At 38.2% G+C, this 21,533-nt stretch overlaps 1 protein-coding gene across 4 annotated transcripts in view; it reads right to left on the bottom strand.

The window, feature by feature from the left end:
• Positions 1-21,533, bottom strand: part of RORA (RAR related orphan receptor A) — a 351,059-nt gene that overhangs the window by 179,401 nt on the left and 150,125 nt on the right. Inside the window, exon 1 of one of the 4 annotated variants that reach the window (XM_085234215.1) lies at positions 1,029-1,184. The exons of the other annotated variants lie outside the window; for them this stretch is intronic. Within the exon in view, the coding sequence (XP_085090341.1) occupies positions 1,029-1,047 (19 nt within the window). The 5' untranslated portion in view covers positions 1,048-1,184. Of the gene's footprint in view, positions 1-1,028; positions 1,185-21,533 lie in introns of those variants that run through there. 4 annotated transcript variants of the gene reach the window in all.

The raw sequence follows: 21,533 nt of genomic DNA, 5'->3' as shown, positions 1-21,533 counted from the left end.
TTGAATTTATGAAATTGCTTTACATCTCTATTAATACCTTAAGAATGAAACCCAGACTTCCAAACATACGAGGCTGAATCCTGCAGTTTAATTGCTAAGTTATTAAGTAGATCTAAAACCAAAAGAACAAGGGGGTGGAAAGAGAGCACCAAGCAGCTTCACTTATTGTCAGCAGGTGCAGGAAAGCATACAGAAATAACGCATTGCCTAGGGTTGGATTTATAGCCCACATGACACTAGGCTGTCATACAATTTCAGGGACTTCTGAATAACCTAATGAGCAAACTAAGAAATCTTTGTTCACTTCTGTGATCTTCAAATCCTATTGGATCCAGTCACATCTTTTCTTCAGTATTTCTGAGTAAGCAATGAGACTTTTGGAATTTAGAAAAGTTGTCCAAGACGCAGGCAGAAAGCCAACCATGAGGACAGAAAGCAAGCATATTTTACTCTTGCTGGATGGCAGTTGCCACTGCAACATGTTCTCCCTGTCAGCAGCCCACAGTTCTGGCAGGGTTAACCATGACAGACTCCCTCTTCTGAGTGGGCTACTGCACAGCATCTAGTCAGACATTTTAGAAGGCATCTAACTGTACTGATTTAAAAGCAAGTTGTCATTCTTCCTTTCAGACACTTTCTTAAATGCATGACATTGTTCCATTTTTAAATTGTTTTCAGCTGATTAGTATTTGTATCCATAGTGCCAGGCAGTGAACAGCGACAAAAGAAAATATGTAATCTATCAACTAAGAAGAAACTGTAGCATACATGATCGCCTATTTCAGAAGTTAATCCAATCAGCATCGTAAGCATAACGAAATGCAATTCTTTGAAGTGGGACAAAAAGGTGTTGTTTTTAAGTCTACATTTATTTCATTATATTTTCTACGTCCTTAACGTACCATAAAACGTCTCATCCCCCCGCAACCAAATAACCTCGAATCCACCCAACAAGGAACTTGCAAAACTGTCAGAAACTCAAAACCAAAGAATTAACTCTGAAAAAATAACAGGAGAAAGATGCTTACCAAATGTGAAGTGATTCATAACTGATCTTAGACTTTGCAGATACTGAAGGAAAAGATTGCTAATTTGTTTTTCACTATGTCACTGCAAAGCTCATTTCAAGCTTTGACAGAGTTTGCTCATTTCTCCACCCTAAGCAGGTATTTGAGTTTGCTTCCTAGTGCTATACCACAGTACAAAAAGAAACCTAACAACGTATTGTTGTTTTTGTGTTTGAAAAGCAGTCTAGGATCACAAGGCAAAGCTATGAAGAGGAAAAATAAGAGTGAAAGAAACAAAACTTCTCCTCCTCCCATATATGTGCATTACGAAAAATAGCCAGAAATTTTTATCAGTTTACTTCTGCCTTAAACACAAAACAGACTGTAAGAGCCTGCTGGTAGTTGAACCAGGAGGCATGCAGGTGAGAAGCTTTCATGTTTCCTCCCTGGCAGAGAGAGGGAGGAAAAACTCCTGAACTCCCATACTACCTTAAGATATTTGATGTCAAGACAAGATAGAGAACGTGGCCATGGTTAGTTTCAGTTGGGGAAAACAGATATGGGCTAGGACAGCTAATAACATTTTCTTATGCTATACTAGTACATGCTAAGTTTCTTAATCCTAACTTTGTTACAGAAAAATCTCTGAAAAAACCGTATCAAAGGCTTCAAAATACAAACCAAATGGAAATCCTTTACAACTCATGTGTACCTTTAAGTTTTAATCATTCCTACTGCCCTTTCTTTAAAAATGATACACAGCCACCAGAAAGTTTCCATGTGTTGAACAGTTAGCAGAAATGTAACCCTGGGACTACACTCCAAACAAAACCTATGAGGTCTACTTTAATTCAGATTCTTTGTTTGTGATCCTTATAAAAAACCTTTTTTTTTTTTTTTTCTAACTAGACTGATGGGTCCTTCGATCCATCCTCAGTGACCAACCCCCAGTCACAGCCTTTGCAGTACCATCACCTTCAGAAAGATATGTCAACCTCCATTTTTAACCATGACAGAACGAAAAAAACAGTTTCTGGTAAATTAAGAATTGACAAAGAATTCTTTCAGCTCTGCAATTGTTAGATGAAATCAAGACTTTCAAAACTAAGATAGTAGGGCACACTCGAGATCATCTTCTTGATTCCTGATTTTTTTTGTACCATTAAGAAATATGAGATGAATCACTTTAATTGTAATTTTGCAATAACTTGCTGATCAGAAAATCTGAAAGTTATTGCTTCTTTTGGTTTTGACACAGTGGCAGCAGGGAAAAAAGAAGAAAACAACAACAACAACAACAAAACCCCACAAGTTCCTGATAGCTGTTTTTCACTGAAAACCAGCAATTACTGCCCAGCTGTTGAAATTCTGTTCCCCAATTTTGATTCTTTAAGTGGAAATAAGCGCCATGGCACCAGTGTTGTAGCTCAAGTTTCTCACTATTATCTTTTTTTCTGTGGTAGACCTAACTACATTTTGATAGGCTATGCATCTGTCCAAAACAGCATATGCTGCAAAGCTTAGCAGTTTTATCTTCGCAAGCAAAACCAAAGAATCAAATACCACGCGTCTGAGATAAGGATGGGAAACTTCCACTAACTTTTGATTACTGTTATTACAAATCCAAGCTCACATGACATGAATGCAGAAAAGATTTTTTTTTTCTACTATACATGAACTATCACCTAATGCAAATTTTACTAACTTTAAAAGTCTATAATTTGGGGTTTCATGAAGGGAATAGTTATTTTTCATGTATAATTCGATGGCTAAGATACACAACATAACCAATGAGACACTGACCATCAAGGTATCGCTACCCAGTAAGCACCAGGCACGTGAACACAAGGGCTTTCTCCTAGTATTTCTGCTCTCTCTGGTTAGGAGAACAATACAATCTTCTCCAAGCTCTCTAACATAAATAATAATAATTACGAAAAAAGAGGAAAACTTTTTTGTGGTTCTAAAGCCCTTACCATACTAGAAGCTCAATCCTGATATATAATTAAAGCAGAATACGACAGATGGAAGAAAAACTATCTACACCTCAGAAAACCATTTTAGTGAAACACTATGTTCTGAGGGAATTTTTTAAGGCACAGTCAACAACCCAACTCCTGTTGAGTTTGACTACTGCCATTAAAATATCTTTGCTCTCCAAGTCAGGAAGAACATGAGTGCATTTCTTCCCCAAGGACTGCAGAGCTAAAAAAAAAAATTAAATACAATAGCCAGCATTTCCAATGCCAGAAGGTGTAATGCTTGCTCGACTATTTTTACTGATTTTGTGGGAGGGAAAAGCAAACTGCTAATTAAGACTGTCCTGTTTTCTTTAACTGTTAAATCATCACCTGGAATTATGAGGATTAACATGAGGCCCAAAACCATTCTGAAAAGAATGTTCTGAAAGAACAAACTTTGCCCTTATCTGCAGCAAGGCCGCTTCAATGGCTAGCACAGCAAGCTTGATGGGACTATCAGAATGCTGTCAATTTAACAACTGCACAACTGGAAGGAACAGAAGCACTTCAGATGCCCACAGAAGCCTCCTGGATTTTCTGAACTTGTGCATTTTGTCACTATTTCGTCTCCACTGCATAATATCCATAAGCATTAACATCCATAAGCAACCGGTGATTAGAATATCGGCATCACCTCTGACAATCTGCCCCATGGTAAAGCAAGGGGCTTAGACTTACACTTCAGTTTGCTTTTGCTGGCTTCCACTGAAATGCTATCTGCTAAACACCAACAGGCACAAGCAGGAGGTACTTCCAACTCAAGCCTGTCGAGTTGCTACACCAAAGAAACACTTAAAGCTCAGTTAAGCAGTCTGTTTGTATTACATGGAATGTTAAACATTAACTCAAATTAAACTTTGAGAAAATGTCAAGAAATGTGACAACAGATTTTATCAGCTCCTAAATTTGGGTATGGGGGAAAAAAGCAAAGTTCCTTTTCTTACTCAATTAGTATGAGATCCTAAAGCCACAAACCAAACGTCATTTATCTCAAAGAAACCAATAACAATATGGAAAAAATAGATGTTTTTTGAGCAACGTAGTGGAAAATGGGAGGGCTCCACATCCTTCATCCCAAGGGTGTAAGGAAAACAAAACAACACAGGGTTCAGTGCTGTTCTGCAGGACTCTACAACACTGCTAAGATCAATGAGCTACATCTGCATAGCTTGGTAAAGCCAAGTGCCTTAACAAAACTTTCAAAACTTAACCACATTTTATTATTTAGCATGTTAAAATAAGATTATTTAAATCCTGGTTATGCTGCAATTGAAATTCCAATGCAGCTATGATAGATAACTTCTACAGAAAGCATGGCATCCTCAGATAAAGTACGTATCAGTACGCTGTATGCACCACAGAGGCAACAGTTTATTGAATTGTTTATTGAGATAGCTGACTAGATAAAATGTAAATGTATGGGAAGAACCAGGTAAGCTCACAAAACAGCAAGGCAATGTTTTTACTACAATCAATACTGACAGTAAGAACTCAGCAGGCGAGGCTACAATTTTGGTTAAACAGTTAAGCAACATTTTGCCAACATCAGAAGTATCAGTTTCAATCAGTATTTGTTTTCTGCCTTGATATGGCTTTAAATGTCATCATCCTCCCCTTTAATGAGAAAAACAAAAACAAAACCCAAATGTTTGGAAGCACTGTAATGTGATCTACTTGCATATCTATGAAAATATAAACAAAACTGGGTGCTGAGCAGTTGAGAAACTAGATGGGGTCTTCCATTTGATAGTATCTGCCTCAGCTGGGCTCTTCTGTGAATCAGCTTACAATGGTAACACAACAGGTAAAAGAAAGAAAAAAAATACATTAACTAATTCTCAAAGTTTTGGAACATTCATCCTTTCCGGTAGCTCTGTCCCCTCTATCATAAAATGAAACGAAACAAAACTCCTGTAGATACATTTTTTATAGGGCTCTGTGATAAAAACTGCACAGTATTAAAGCAGTACTGGAAGGGTCATCAGCATTCTATGCATAGCACATACCAGCACAAGCAAACATTCTGGAATTACAGAGCTCATGTGCAACCCTGTCATCTTCTATAACGTACAGAAGGACAAGGCTCACATATTCTAACTGGAAGAGATTTGCAAGTGGTTTGAAGAAATCACAGCTAGATGTAGTGCAGATTGGTTTGGAAATAAGGTAAAGGACTTAGCTCTGATTTCAACCAAACACTGTTTAAGATGCAAAACTCCCGTAAGTTGTTCCAGCTCAGTTCAGATCATGAGTAGTGGAAAATGTTTCATAACTTTCACAATATTCAACTTTGGTTGAAAGAACTGAATGACTAATTTGGTGAGATTTCTGTTACATCTATTCCTGAATGAGTCCAGGCCTATCTGAGAAATTTCTGACCCATATAATACTGCTGGTTAGAGGTGTGATTTTTTTTCCCTTTGTATTTTATAACAGTACTAAACAAGCAAAACCTGTAGCACAGAGGCAGTTATAGCACCATGCTTGTTTTCACTTTTGTAGCTTACAGCATTCACGGAACTGACATAAGCTGCATCACTAAAGCATTTTTGTTTTGTTTAAATGGGGTTTATTATCCTAGATGCGTTTGGCAGGAAAACCATAGCAGCAAATGACCTGTAAGACAGACCAGTCTCAGCAATCTCCCTTTGCCACCGACATTTATATAGCACACCTGCACTAAAACTTCAAGGAAGCAGAGCCAGACCCATGGGTTACCCGATTACAGACAGCATAAAATTTTATTCAGGTTATAAATGAGTTAGAGAATGAGAAAACTGGAATGGCAAATTCTAGCTTCTCGAACTTGTAATTAGCTTTAGCTCTTTAAGTGTATTTGGTAAGGGTACTTTTCCCCAAGCTGAATTACTCTCTTCATACGTTTCTATGCAATAAAGAGAAAGCCCCACGCAAATGTCACAGTAACAAGCAAAGGTATGGAAAGTCTGCTTTCTTAGCATCAACAGCACTGACTGCATTACTACTATTGACTGCAACAGGAAGATCTACATCATGTTTCTTACAAACTGGTGCACAATGAAGAAGTGGTGTAAACCAAAGAAAAGCATGTTGTGCTTGGTGTGTTTCTTGTTAAGCTAAGATGAATTTAGTGGATGAAGCTTCGCTGTAAACTTGGCTGCTTAAATTAACAGGAACACCAGGCTGACATGGCTGCATGACAATTACATCAGCTTGGACTTAAGCACTTTCCTTCCTCAATAGAAAGTCTCTTCCAGCAACCAATTCTGCCTTCAGTGTTGCAAGAAAAGGTTTGTACTCAGACTTGCTTTGAGATACTGTAATAATAAATACCTGAAATTTTTCAGAAAAACAAACTCATAATAAACAAGAAGAAGACGGTACATGGCAGTCTTAGTTAACAAGAAAATAACCTGAGGAGTGATCTGCTAGTGCACAAGACTGCTCAAAAACCAGTCAGATGCAGATTGAATTTTAATTTTTTTAATTACACATCTCTAAATTCGACTTGCATAAGTCTCAGGAAGAGGTTGAGGAATCCGATCAATTTCAATTGACAGCTCACTGATGCTCTTAGAAAAAAAAAAAAAACAACAGCCTTTTCTCTGTCCTGATTAGAATCTTCTTATAGTGCAGACAAACACAGCTTTTCAGTTAAAACTCAGTGTGTTTGTTAGTAAGGCTAACATGTGAATAGGGGATTCTGCAAGCTGCTGTAGTCCAATTCAGCACATTGTGTTAATGAAGTGTAGTGATAGCACTCAGACTCACATTAACATTACAACATTCTGGTACCAAATGCAATTCTAACATTTTGCAAAAGGCTAGAAGCCAATACAGATAGACAAAGTGAGGCTTGAAACTTTTAATGTTTTCACATTTATCAATTCTTCAAGGCTTAATCTTATCTAACTCCAGGTAATTTGGGAGCTTCGAGGATACAATATAGTGACCTGAGAGGTCAACCACTGGAAGAAATTATTTATGCTCTAGAAACGCCTACTTGTTTCTGCTGAATGCAAAGAAACTCTAAGGAAGTAGTTCAAATGTAAGTTTTTCCAATGTTGGCATATGAAGGCCCATTAGATGAACTGTCTGCTCCATACTTTCACAGCTCTCACATCAGCCTCCTTTCTGTCCTAGCTGAGACTCGTATGTATGATAGAAGTGCAGTGTTAGATGCGTTCCTTTCCTTTATACCTCTCTAACACTATATGCCCTCTGAAAGCTCGGTGCAGATTCATTCATGATCTCCTACATGAATGCCAGAAGCAACTACTCAGACTGTTCTGCCATTTGGCTGCATAAAGTGATGGAATGCAAGAAACATGGCGCTATAGGAAAGTGCTGAGTTAGTGTCAAAATTTCAGAAGTTTTCATTTTTAGACACATTTTCAGAATTTTTTGTGACTGAATAAACTGTTACGAACACCTGGGAAAAAGCGATCATTAAAAATTACTCAAAAAATCAAATGTGAGAAGTCAGCAAGGGTAAAAGATAAGCAGAGTCATAGGACAGCATGCGATGATGTAGTGCCACTAACACAGCTCTTAGAGGCGAGACAGGACTTGATCTTTCAGCAAAAAAAAAAAAAAAGAATACTATGTGCTTGTTTAGCTCTGTTTCCATAAGCAATATTAAAAAATACCAACCACCAGAACACAACAACTACAAAAAACCCCCACACCATATTTAATTTGAAAATCTTAGGCTATGTATTCTACTGCAAAATGACAGGATAATCTATGTCTGGTATCATGTCCTACGGAGGTTTTCATCAAATGCCTCAGAGGAAATGAACCTCCTTCCTCCAGCCATACTACACATGGTCAGATTTGCAATTCTATGTCACATCAATTCCGGCTTTCTTACAGATCTCAGACAGTGATTGTTTCGACCATGAAGCATAAAAACACTTTTATAAATCATCAGGTTCTTATTCAGTATTATTCTGACTACATGCATTGATTTATATATAAGGTCTGAAATTGGTCATCAGAAGAAAAGCACCGGAGTTTTTGGGGAAGGGGGAGGGGAAAGTTGTGGCAAAGTAGTGAATACTGCAAATGGATAACCTGCAAGTACAGCAAAATCAAGAAAAAAGTAGAGAAGGCTAAAACCTCAAGAGGACAAAAGCAAATAACAGTCTGAACAGAGAACATCCCTGATAATAAACTCAATCCACCCTTCATTTGAGATCCCATTTGAGAAAGAGTGTGAGAGTCACACAATTGGGACCAATTTGTTGCAGTCACTGGTGATGATTAAGTCAAGTATTTATTTCTGTATGCCTGCAAGAATGGCACATATAAAGGTCTACAATGGTCTTGGCAGCAACCTCATTTATAACATCAATACTGTCAAACATTCTCACAGTACTAACACAGTACCTGAAGTTGGGAATGAGCCAATTCCCAAAGTGGGCTCTCTTAATTTAAAAAGCAAAACCCTCCAAAAACCCTAAAGAATAAAACCAATAGACATGTCAAAGAACAAAACGTCCAAACTGTATCACTCAGAATGTACAACTGCCACCCATTTTAGACCAAACATGTCAGTGTAAATGGCCTTGACCTAAAATTTACCAGCCTGGGAACATTCAATGCAAAATCGATAACGTTCAGATAATATGGCACGACACCAAATTTTTTCATCACTTTGCCTTATGGAAATAAAAAAAAACAATATAAAATGAGACTTTTCTGCACACTACAGAAGTTTAATCAGATAAGTTACAAGTAGCAACAGCAATTTCCCAATAAAATTTACATCACGTGCTCAGTAATAATGAATAAAAACAAAACCATATTTGCATATGCATTAACCAGCAGAAAAAAAAGGAATCAGTAGGACAATTAAGGTCACTAACTACTCATCTCCTTGACTGTTAGTATTGAGCTGGTGTCTTTGTAGCAGTGTTCTATGACCTGCAGTTGCCTCTGCATGATTTCAGTTTCAGGAGATGAATCAGTGTTTTTAATGCTAATCCATCTGTTGGACTTTCTTTCCTTATCTATGGAAAAATTTAATGACCCTCTTTCTATAAAGCCTTAACGAGAAACAAATACACTCTTCACAGGATAAAGTCACACGTCTCAAGCAAATAAAGACCTCTAAATGAAATCCAAAGTAGTTTAGCAATATTCTATGGCATCTGTAACTGTTTTGCTTTTCTTACTTGTGTGGATCATCACAAACCAGAAATCACCAACATTAGCTAATTTGAATGAAACTGAGATGAGCCTTTAGTGTTTCCAAGCTGATTTATGGAAATCATGCAAAGCTTTGAATATTGCACGCATGAAACTTTGGCTGTCTTGAGACAGCCAAATCAGAATTCTGTAGTTCATCTAAGTCCTAACTAAAGAACTAAAGCTACAGAAGACCAAGTTGAGATGCAACTTCTACACTGCCCAGAGAACCAGAAACCAGTGGTTTTTGCTGAGTACAAGCTATAAGTACACTGAAAGCAGACAGATTTTTAACTGTCACACACCCCCACATTTCAGCTTTGCATGCACAACATCCATATGCAATAGATGTATGTAATCTCTGTAGCAATCTTGACCTCACACATGGAAGCAACCCACATACTTCTCACACCCACAAACACTTTCTCCCAAAACTAATTCATGGAACCTATAACAATATTATTAAATACAAGTTTAAAGATTAAATGCATAACCCCAAATTAGTGATGTGGGGAGCCATAACTTTTGAAGTGAAGTGTTGGAATAACCAGAAGTAATGCAGGCTGATAAAGCCTTTAAGTAGACAGATTTAGAATAGAACATATTTTGACAAACATGGACCAAACTGAACACTGAAGAAAGATGTAAGAATTCATACAGCACTGGTTTCTTTTCTTCCATTACATGTGGTAGCATATTCAATACAGCATGTTGCTGGATACTGGTGTCTCCCATGATAATTGGACACAGAAGAATTTTTGATAAATGGGAGAGCTTTTAAGTGTGTGCTTACAGCCTCTTCAGCAAAAGGCTGGCATAAAGGAATGGAGGACAACTGTTGCATCAGCTCTGATTGGAAGTGTATACTCACAGTAGAAGGACTCTCACAATAAGCAGTAAGCTGTGCTCCAAATTACAGCTTTTGAGCAACCACACATTTTTATTGGAACTTCTAGAAGTAGGCTTCACACTCCTTGATGAAGGATATCCACACCTGATTGCTTTCTACAGTTAGTCAAGATGCACCTATGCTGGGACAACAGTTGCATGAGATCTTGATATATTCCATACTTGTAGTGAAAATAAAAAATAGAAAAATACAACTGCGCTCTGTACTACTCAGTTTAGACTGCAGATAGAAATTTTGGTCTCATATACAGGGAACAAAATTGATTTTTTCAACCCAAAACTGAACAGAAAAGTATTTTACAAATAGTCTGGCAACAAACTGACAGTTCTGCTACTGATATATCTTTGGTTGACTCCTTCTCCCTACGATAGATGTGGACTGAATGTTTCGTGTAGATTCAGCTTGACAGTATAACAAAAAGACCCAAGGAACTCTGTTTACTAAGGTCCATACACAAAGCTACTCCCAGAGTTACTATTTTTTTTTGCAGAAAGGAGCCCACCTTATTCTGCACTACTCCTATTCCCTTTATGTCATGAAAAGAAAAACCTGCACAATACATAACTTCTACAGAAAAACAGCTTTAAACCCTACTACTATCACAGTACTTTACATAACAGGCAATTGCTACGTTCATCTCTCAAAGAGTAGCTTACACATATGAGAAAATATAATAGAAAAAGCTACCCAGAACTGGAATAATCAGCCTCTAGTGCAAGGAAAAGGAAGCATTTCTAAACATTTTATCATATTACTACATTCAGATTCAGTCTGCATAAGTATTGTCCTGCTCAGTGCAACGATTTTTCTGATCTAGATCACTGCTGAAAAGAGTTAAGCTTTATGGACGTCTGGTACTCATCTGTTGAGCCAAAAAATATAAAAAGAATGTTTGGTGAAATCTGTGAGACACCTGTTTTTCACATTCCTCTCTGCTCCCTGGAGCAACTTGTATCAAAAGAAAACAACAATGCTTTATGAACTTCTGTTTCTTCTTTCATGTTGCATGAGGAGATAAAGAACAGCTCCCCAGAGTCAACTGCTACTGCACAGACACAGTAACTGTATTTAACAAACATATTTTTTAATCACAGAAGGGCTGCAAATGAAAATTCAGAAAAAAAAGACACTATACACAAAGATTATTATCAAAAACATCTCACAACATCACAGAAAAAATATCAAATGCCAGTTTTAAGACTTTTTTTTTTTTACCCTTTTTTCTAATAGGTTGAATTAGAAGCCTGAGCTGTTACAAAAATATTTAGCTGTTCATAGTATTCAACCGCAGTAATCTGATTGCTAAAATACAAGCACAGCTACACACTTTAGCTAAACATCTTATGTATGAACACCTTGCAAAGAAAAATAAGAGGTAGAATCATTCATTCTCACATGTCATTCAGCATTATTTTAATGAGCCTTTCCATGACTTGCAATTAAGTCACTGTACAGGGAAAAAGTAACGGGCTACCAAAGGCAATGTGTGCACAAGCATGCACTCTTCTGTTTACCAAGCAGGCATGATAAAGTGGGAGAAAGTACCAAGCTAAAAGCATTTTCATATGCAAGGCAATTGTACCAGCCTAGTAACATGAAGAAATTTGTGATGATATTGATGATTTAATGAAAACAAAGGCACAAGTGTGTGCCCTTACTATTTAGTTACATTAACTACTAGGTTTGATTTTGTAAACAAATGAGCGGCAGAAAAAAAAGAAGTCACCCATCTCTGTGGTTACTCACATCCTTAATGTCAGAACTATGCACAGGCTCACCATATCAGCCTACTTGAACTGATATGTTCAAAGCCAGGTTGGCTTATTCCCCAGTTTGCAGAAATCAGTAGCACTTCCCATTAGAGATTTGTACTCAGGGTGCAGTACAAGGAGAGTCAGCAGTCCTTGGTGATATTCAGCATTAGTAACAACCAAACCCATTACTATGAAGGTCTACTTTAAAACAGCCCAGAGTTTTCATGAAAAAAAGAGACAAAAATAAGAAGTGCAACAATTGAATTCACATATTACAGTTCTGTAGGCATGCTTTTCTCTTCTGAAGACTGGCTTCAGCGTAATTTGAAGCCATTTCAAAGAGCTCTCAAGCTCTTTGCAAGACATCCACTCAACAGGAACAATTTTCATGAAAGAACTTCCAAAGCTTCTAAGCAATCCACTCTATTCAGCAATAACCTGAGTTCCCTTGCAGTTTATCCACTTGGTACGCCTGCCTTGTAAACTCCACATGCCTTCTATTGTTCCTTAATTAGAGTCTTCTACAATATATTCATCACACACAAAATAACACTGCCTGAAACAAGTGGTGATAACATTATGTTCCGACTGTTTATAGAATTACAAGAAATGCACAGCATGATTTGGCTTTCATCCAGATGCATTTAACTGCAGAATCCACAACTACTTGTTGGCTTTCATTTCTGCCCTGACTTTCACTCATCGACAGGAACGGGTGAAGATACTCCACACCAAAAACTTTATTGATGACATCCCATGAGAATCAATCTATGATTCTGTGAGTGCACTCAGACTGATACTGGAGGGTTCTGCCACACACATCCTTGCATCTCCCCTAGTCTGCAGTAATTGGCTTTGAGCATGCTCACAACTTCTTGCAGATGTGTTTAAGAATTTTAACATACTATAATGAAATAAATATGATTTTTCTTCCAACAGAGATATATACGGAAATATTTACAAAACATTTCATCGGTTATGCCTGCAGTTGGCTACTCCACTAAGCATGAGGATACTTTGTGCTGCAGCTTTCATCTGTCACAGGTGTGAAAAAGACAAAATTCCTTCTAAATACTACGCATGTGAAAACTTTAACATGAAGTAAATTCAAGTCTCATCAGAAATATAGGTTCCAGCATATAATTTTGGAGCTTTGCTAGAATTGCAATCCTATGTCAGTTTGTGTCCATATCACATGCTTGCCAACATTTTTGCTACAGTATTTTCAAAAAGAAGGAAATAAACACGGCTTTCAATTCTGACAAACAGTTAAATAGGTGTCTGTATTAACATGCAGCATTGTACTCGCTTTGTAGTAGCATTATTTATTTCTTACAGAAACCGTGGCATCATTTCAGCATGAAAATACTGCATTTCAAACAGAAAACACATGTAGCCATCTGGATAGAGTCTGTTAAATGGAAGATGGGTGAGCCAGTTCAACTAACAATTTCTGTTTAGTACAACAGGCTAAGTGTGATGACAAATGCAGTAAAATTAACTTGCAATTAGGAGCAAGCCTTAAGATGAATACTACTTAGAAAAGTAACTTTAAAAGGAATCATTTTTATGTGTACAAGGGCAGATTTGAAACAAAATACTGTAATATAAAGTGAGGTCCTAGCTGTAACTATCCATTAGGGGGCTGTTGATTTTGCTCCTTTCTACCAACAGAAGGAAAGAACAGTGCTCCAGTGCTACTGTTTTGCCCTCAAAAATGCCAAAGAGATTTGTTAAAATGTGAGCTGTTTGCCTTTATAAACTACACTGTATGAAGAAATGACGCTCCACACAAATCACTGCTAAGAGAGAAATTCAACGGGCCTTGGTAGGAGGGTACCATAAGAAGTCATTAACTTTTGCAACCATTATCTTTTACTACAGTTCTCTGTAGCCATTTGCACCAGAACTAAAGAACACCTGACTGGCAGTACACCTTCAAACTGCCTTTAGCCTGAAGATGTAACACGGCATGCATTTCCCAGACCCCTCTGCCTTTCCCAGGCGTACAGAGAGTTATTTTCTCACATTCTCACAGCGTTGAGCCAAATCCCCAAGAAACAGAATACAGAGTTCTCAGTGGCTTAAAGATGCATCCTTTCCCAGATCCCCAAACTCAGCAGATTTGGGGCTAATGGTTCAACTCATCAGGGATAGAGACAGCTGAAGTGAACAGAGGTACCGCATCAGGGCCCCAAAGAAACGAGTTGTTATTACCTAGCAACCCTTAGCTAGCATAAAACTGAGATGTATACAAGTTTTCCGACTCATCCTAATAATGTCAGCACACAAGTTTCTAATATACCAGAACACTCAAGCATTTGCTGGATGTATTCTGCAGTTCTCAGAGTACTGCAGAACCTCCTCTCCTAAGTTTGGATTCTCCTACAGAACATCTTGTGCCTTTCTTTCATTACAGTTCCTCTATCAAACATTTTGACTGCCATATAGCCCTGCCAGGTCCCTTTCTTCTCCTCCTCCTTCTGAAGTCTGGAATGATCTACCTTGTTGTTTTTTTGATTTTTTTTTGTTTTTTTCCTTTACACAAGCAGAACTATTGATTTTCTTTTTTCTGAGCCTGTGAGCCTTGCTTTGACAATCATGTAGCCATGCCACTGTGCTCACGTTCCCCTGTTTAAACAGAAGCTGCTGTAATTCCTAGCCTGGTTCTAATACTATATGGCTTACACTTGCAGACTGTTCTTTCAACAGTAAACAAATTTAATATACTGAGCCAGAGTTCATATAACATACAAATGGATTTCCCAAACTATCACAGCTCAAAATCTTATCAGATCACACACTTTTACCCTTACATACCTTACAGGCTTGATGGACTTCTGCTGACTGTAAAGCAGGGGCTGTGCACAATTTTCCTAGTCTCAGCAACAGATGCTGTACAGTGTGAATGACTTTCTATGAATGATGTGAAGTTAGAAAAATCATGATGTGCATCTCGGTGTCTTTGGCACAAATACCACGGATGAAACAAAACCCTTAAGGCACACTACACAGTCTAGTAAGGAGCCTCCGTGCTGTAATATTCCTACAACAGCAAATTACCATCTTCATGAATAAAAGAGATATTTCAGAGAGAAAGAAGAGAAAAAGAATATGAAAGGGAAAGTAGATACCCTCATGCAAGAATAGGAGATCTATTTTGAAGTTGTTGAAAGCTGTGTTGTGCAAGTTACCATATTTTGAACACCGGGCAAACTTCCTTTGCTACTAAAATGACAAGGATTCCACGACAGCCAAACAGTGAGATGGACCAAATCCTTTGAACCACTTAATATCACAGCTAAACAGTGGAGAGAATTACCTTGGTATGCTGCAACACACTGTTAACTCCTCATCTGAATAAACAGTTAATAATTGGTAGGGAATAGAACAGAGTTCCTTTAACTACTGATCCTTTAAAGATGGCAGACACACTTTATTTAACTAGGAAGAAACAGAAATTACTGAAATGTACCAGGACTCGGAAAGCTGGTGCGACTCCTTGATTCACAATAAGCAAGTCACATCACCTTTCTACGCTTTTGTCTCTTAGACTGAATTGCTGAGCTATTAAATGCAGTCGGATGTAAAATGGATGAAATGTGCTATATATGAACAAATATTACTACCAGTTTGCTCTCCACTCAGGAAACTTACAGGAAAGTACCTGCTTGAGTATCTTCCATACAGCTGCAGTGCTTCAAGGTATTCTAAAACCTTCAAGCAGAGCCAGAAGAGAAAACTTCCCAAGATTAATCTCTGCATCATATTATGCAACCTACAGTATATTTAAATGGAAATGTTCTAACAAAAGATTCAATCTGGATAAGTGTATGATAGCTGAAAATCAAACACTTCAGCTGACATTACAGAAATTTGTCTGTATCTATAATCTAAGTAGCAATCTATCTTCAAATTCACTGCATAAGTAACTTCAAGAAGGAGCATTCTTCACCACAGAGCACAGCTCAGGTCTCTGCATACAGCAGTATTCACACTTAAATGCCTTTAGACCTCTAGTTTTACATACTTGCCTCAGCAACTGATTTACACACAAGATTACAACTGTGTCTAAAATAGAGATACAAACACCTGACAGTATGTCCACTAGAGTCCACTCGGAAAATCTTCAGATAGTAGGACAAAAAAAAAAAAAATCTTCCTTTTGCTGTCAACATGTTTATACAAGAGATCCTAACAGAACAGTCTACTCAGCTCTCCGTGCGGGATGCAAATCCCTTTAATGTTAATGATGCTCTTGGTTTACACTGTCGGGGGAGACATACGCATAAATAGTGCATAAATAACAGGCATTTCCAAATTCTAGGAATTTCAGATACAGGCTTTGTCTGCACTTCTTTTGAACAAGTTTGAAGCAACACCACAAAAACTCATTCTAAATCTACATTAATATCACGCTGAAGATTACAGAACTGGGAGAAAAATGAATTCTCTCAATCATTAAGGCTGGCATTCACAATTACAGCAAGGATTTCTTTTTAACTGATGTGCTGTTCTCTAAGGAACATACAGAGAACAGCAGATATGCATAATCTGACCACTCAGTTAAATAGACTGAATTTAGACCTCAATTTCTGTTCCAACATTGGATTTTGTGGCTTCAGACAGCCTTAGTGCAATATTGAACTTTTTTCTTATTTTCTTTCATTATGGAAAGCATCTTTAGAATGACTAAAAGATCAGAGAAAATTACTGCCTGAGTTGCTGAAAGTGACTGAGGAAGCAAAACAATTATTTTATCATAAATTAATAATTCAACTCAACTATAATCTATTATTGAGTGCTTGAAGAATAGTTTGTACTCAAGTAGACAGAAATTCTCTCTATAACCCATCTACTGCAAAAGATAAATTTAAGAGTAGTGTCACATTTTGAAAAATGTTGCCTTATTGGCTGTAATTTTTCACTGTACCTGTGGGGACTGGCTGACAGCTCAACACTACAATTGTCCTTCATGTTGATATACTTATTTTTTTTTAGTTGAGACTGTCCTGGGAATATACTAAAAGTGATTTATTTGTCCCTGGACCTGTAAAAGGTTTCGGGCAGGTGGAAATGGATGTACAGCTCACTGAGGAGAAATAAGAAATGAGCTCAGCACACTTATTTAGCCAGAAAACTAACAACCAGTGGGGAATACTTAATCACTTCACATTACAACAGAGTAAGACTTCTGATGGCTCGTCTTCTTGCTGCTTGCAGTGAAAAACCCAGCCAGCCCCGAATCAGCAGCCCACTGATTCACAATAATGAGATGTCCTTAGCAATCTGCTTTACATTGCTGTCCTCAGGAGCCAAACAGTGTGCTGCAGACGCTGCTGTGACTAATTTTCCTAATGAAATAACAACTCCAAGTTAAATTTTACTTAATGAGTGGTATTTAATGTTCTTTTTCCATGGCTCATAAATCTCCTACTTCAACAAATTTGGCAAATTCTAAGATATAGGTTGTGTACCTGTAACCATCCACAGGGCAAGACTGTGCTCTGTACCTCTGTATGACTCCTCTGACTATGGGCTCAACCAGCAGCAGGGCAGCTACTTCTCCCTCAGACAAAAGGAAAGGAAGACTGAAGTTCCTATTTGAGCTTTGTAACGATTTTATACATTCTCCCCAGAACAGGTTTTTGCTTAAAAACTGTAGATTTGTCTTTAACACAAGTAGGGCAAGCTTTATCACTATTTAATGAAATTCAGCCTTCTGGGCTAGTCCATTTTAAAAGCACCACCACTGCACATTGCAGTTTAACTCAGGCAGAAGACTGCTGGGCTCAGAAGGGTTGTGGCAGTCTGTCTGTCACAACCAAATACAGCATCAGAACCTGGCTCTATAAAAAACAACACTACAAGCTCTCATTTGGTTCAGTTCTCAGCAGGTAACTGAATAACAATAGTAATTACAATCAACAAAGTCCTCCTCTTAGTGAAATACAAAAAATACAATGAACTTCCACACAATTTCCTTTGTTTTGGGCTGTTCAATTTATTACACTACATGTGCATGAACAAGTTATCTGCTACATACAGATCATGAACAATCCTTTTTCCTCTCAAGCCCACGTATTAGTACCTGCATTATTCAAGCAAAGCATCCCCAGTTGCACTGCTACCTTTTTTTTTTAAAGACGTAATGCAGCCCCAGTGTAGAAATATGCTGGTTTTGAAGGAATGTGTTCAGATAAGCATTGCACAAATGTGATCTAGACTGGAAAAACATACAAAAACAAAACAAAACAAAACAAACAAACAAAAAAAAACAACCCCCTCCCCAAAAACTGAATAAAATGGGAGTAGAATTTGTCTTGAGAATCCAAATGCATCAATGCAAATTTCATGTGCCAGGCTCCACCTCAGAGTGCTGCACGTCACAGAATCACAGAATCGCAGGAGTTGGAAGGGACCTCCAGTGATCATCAAGTCCAACCTTCCTGCCAACGCAGGTTCCCTACACCAGGTCACACAAGTAGGTGTCCAGGTGGGTCTTGGATATCTCCAGGGAAGGAGATTCCACAACCCCCCTGAGCAGCCTGTTCCAGTGCTCCGTCACCTCACCGTAAACAAGTTATTGCGCACATTTGTGCGGAATTTCCCATGCTGCAGTTTCTGGCTGTTTCCCCTTGTCCTGTCTGCACACACTGCTGAAAACAGTCTGGCCTCACAACTCTGCCCCCACACCTTCGATACTTATAGACCTGGATCAAGACCCTCTCAGTCTTCTTTTCTCAAGGCTAAACAGGCCCAGTTCACTCAGCCTTTCTCCATAGCGGAGATGCTCCAGGTCATTCACCATCTCTGTGGCCCTCCGCTGGACTCTTTCCAAGAGATCCATGTCTTTTTAGTTCTGGGGAGCCCAGATCTGGACACAGTATTCCAGATGAGGCCTTATCAGGGCAGAGTAGAGGGGGAGGATTACCTCCCCCGACCTGCTGGCCACACTCTGCATCCCAGGACCTCATTGGCCTTTTTGGCCATGAGGGCACACTGCTGGCTCATGGCCAACCTGCCGTCCACCAGGACGCCCAGGTCCCTCTCTGCAGAGCTCCTCTCCAGCAGGTCATCCCCCAACCTGTATTGGTGCCTGCAATTATTCCCCCCTAGATGCAAGACTCTACACTTGCTTGTGTTAAATTGCATGTGCGGCATTTCTCCACTGCATACAAGTGAAGCTAGGAAGACATCACAACGCATAACTAGCCAGTATATTTTCCAAGGTCTTTAGCAGATACTGAGTTACACTGTAATCTCTGTATGAAAGTACTACCAATATGTAGTAGAAGACGGTAGAAGACTATCTTTTTCTTTTTTTTTTTTTTTTTTAATTAAATCAAACTAAAGAACGTTCCACCAAGCATCATACTCACCAAAACCCATGAACCTCTACTGCAGTGACAGCTCACGTGTCCTTTTATGAGCAGGCATTCATGTTTACACAATGTCAAGTACAGCACCTATTACAACATACAATTTACAGAAGGACATAAGCATCGATCCATGTTGAAAAGCATATTATTGTGTCACAACAGTAAAGGTATGCCTGATTTGCAATAGCTTTTCACTTGCTTGTCCAAACTTGTTACTTAGTCTACTGACTGAAGAACATTTCACAGGCTCATTTTAGAAGTTCATTTCTAATGCTGAACGCTCCTGTTCAGCAAACATCCACTTAATTCTTACTTTAGTTTAGAACTTCCTCAAGGAATGTTTTCATCCTTCTGAAAACTGTTCGTCTTGCTGAAGGAAAAAAAATAGGCATTTTTATTCCAAGCTACCTATGCTATCATGAAATTACCTTTCAGAAAAGCTACTTGCATGCAGCCTCCAGAAATGCATGGAAGACTTCGAAGTGATAAAGTATACTAAAACACTAAGATGAACCACCAGAAAAATTATCAATGTAAAGTATCTCTAGATACTATTTAAAGTACATAAATTACATCACACTGACAAAGTAAGCTTGAATATCATTAGCTGTTATTCAGGCTTGCTTGGTTTTGTTCTTAGCTTTCACAGTTACTGATTGGGAACACACTTCCATTTGTTTCCTTTTTAGATTTACTGCTACCAAATAATTATTACAAAACCCAAGTACAGTCATACAGATTCTACAATAGTATTCTAGTCTTTAAAATTATAACAGCACCATCCTCAGAGGTAGCAGCATGCATCTGAAATTTTCTGTTCTCCTGCTATACTTGGCCACCTTCAAATTTAGACCAAGGTAATTATGTGATTTGACAAGGGAAATGATAAGCATGTAGGTACTCATTTCAGCCCTGAGACTGTAATAAAGAAATACAAAGACTAAACATTTCCTGACAAATTAACTCTGTAGAAGCAGTCATTTCCAGCAATTTAAGTTATGTTAACCAAAGCCAAGCTAGAAAGACTAGGACACTGCTACAAATTGATCCTGCTCGTGTTCTGTGTGAAGAATTTGTAATAATTTACCTACGAAAGTAACCATTCCTATGGTTTTAATGATACTTCCAGAAAATATCTGATACGACATCTGAGCTGCTGGGCTACTGACTGTCCTTGTTATGATGCTCCCAGGAGCAGCGCTTGGAGAGACGGAATAATATGGGATGTCTGGCAATTCAGTAAATACTTTGATAATATTGGCTCCACTCTGTTGCCAGCACAGGGTTCTCCTAGGGCAAAAAAGTTTTTTGGGAGTAAGAGTTCAACATTGGATTCAATATTGTTCAAGGCCACTCAAGCAGATTTCAGGAAGTCTGCTGTTAAGCTTTTGAGCTCAGTACTCAAGCGCAGTGTGCTCTAAATACATGACCTGCATTGAACTGCTGCCCCAGCAAGCTGTAGCTATTATTCACTTCACCATACAAAGTCCATAGCATGGGAAAGCTGGATCTACATGATATATTAACTGCTTTATGAACACTACTTGCTTTAGGAGAGCACTGCCATCCAAACAATGCACAATACCATTTATCAAATGCACCTCACAAAGACATTTTTCAAGCCTTCCACCTCTGTTTCACCTAGATATGTTCCTTAGGTAGAAAAAGGAACAAAAAATAAGTGAGATAAAACTACAGTGTTTTCTGTCATTGAAGACTTTTCCCCTTAACTTCCATTCCTTCCCCAACAGGGCTCAATTACAACCTCTGTCCATGATTATCAGACTTTGCACGCCCTGTGTAATTAATACTGTATAGACTGACTTAATCAGTTGGAAAATAATTGCTGGGAAAGTGAGAAATGCGTTGCTGTACAAATATAACATTACAGTTTTTCTCCAGTGCTTTTGCCTTGATCCCACATAACCTCACAGCTACACAACGAATTAATTGTCTGTTCTATTAAAGATTAAGAATAGATTTTGCAGTTTCCTAATAGAAGCTATGAACAGCCCAGAATAATTAGTTGCATCGCATTTCTCATTTTCTTCTTTAATTTGCAAGATGCTAATGCTTATTCATTTTACATCTGATGACTAGATATTCGGGGCTCACTTAAAAGAAAGAGGTGCAAACACTTATTGAGAGAATAAAGGAGATGCTTTCTTGACACACTAATATCCAACAGACATTCAGACAAGAATAAATGCCTGAGTCTCTAACAGTGAATTTACAAATGTACGTGTGCATGCATTCATGTGTTTACATACAACGTGACACTACTTGAA

Source organism: Meleagris gallopavo, chromosome 12, assembly GCF_905368555.1.
Source record: "Meleagris gallopavo chromosome 12, MGAL_WU_HG_1.1, whole genome shotgun sequence".
Taxonomy (NCBI): Eukaryota; Metazoa; Chordata; class Aves; order Galliformes; family Phasianidae; genus Meleagris; species Meleagris gallopavo.
Note: the sequence above shows the minus strand (reverse complement) of the source record. Positions and strands in the feature narration are given on the sequence as shown.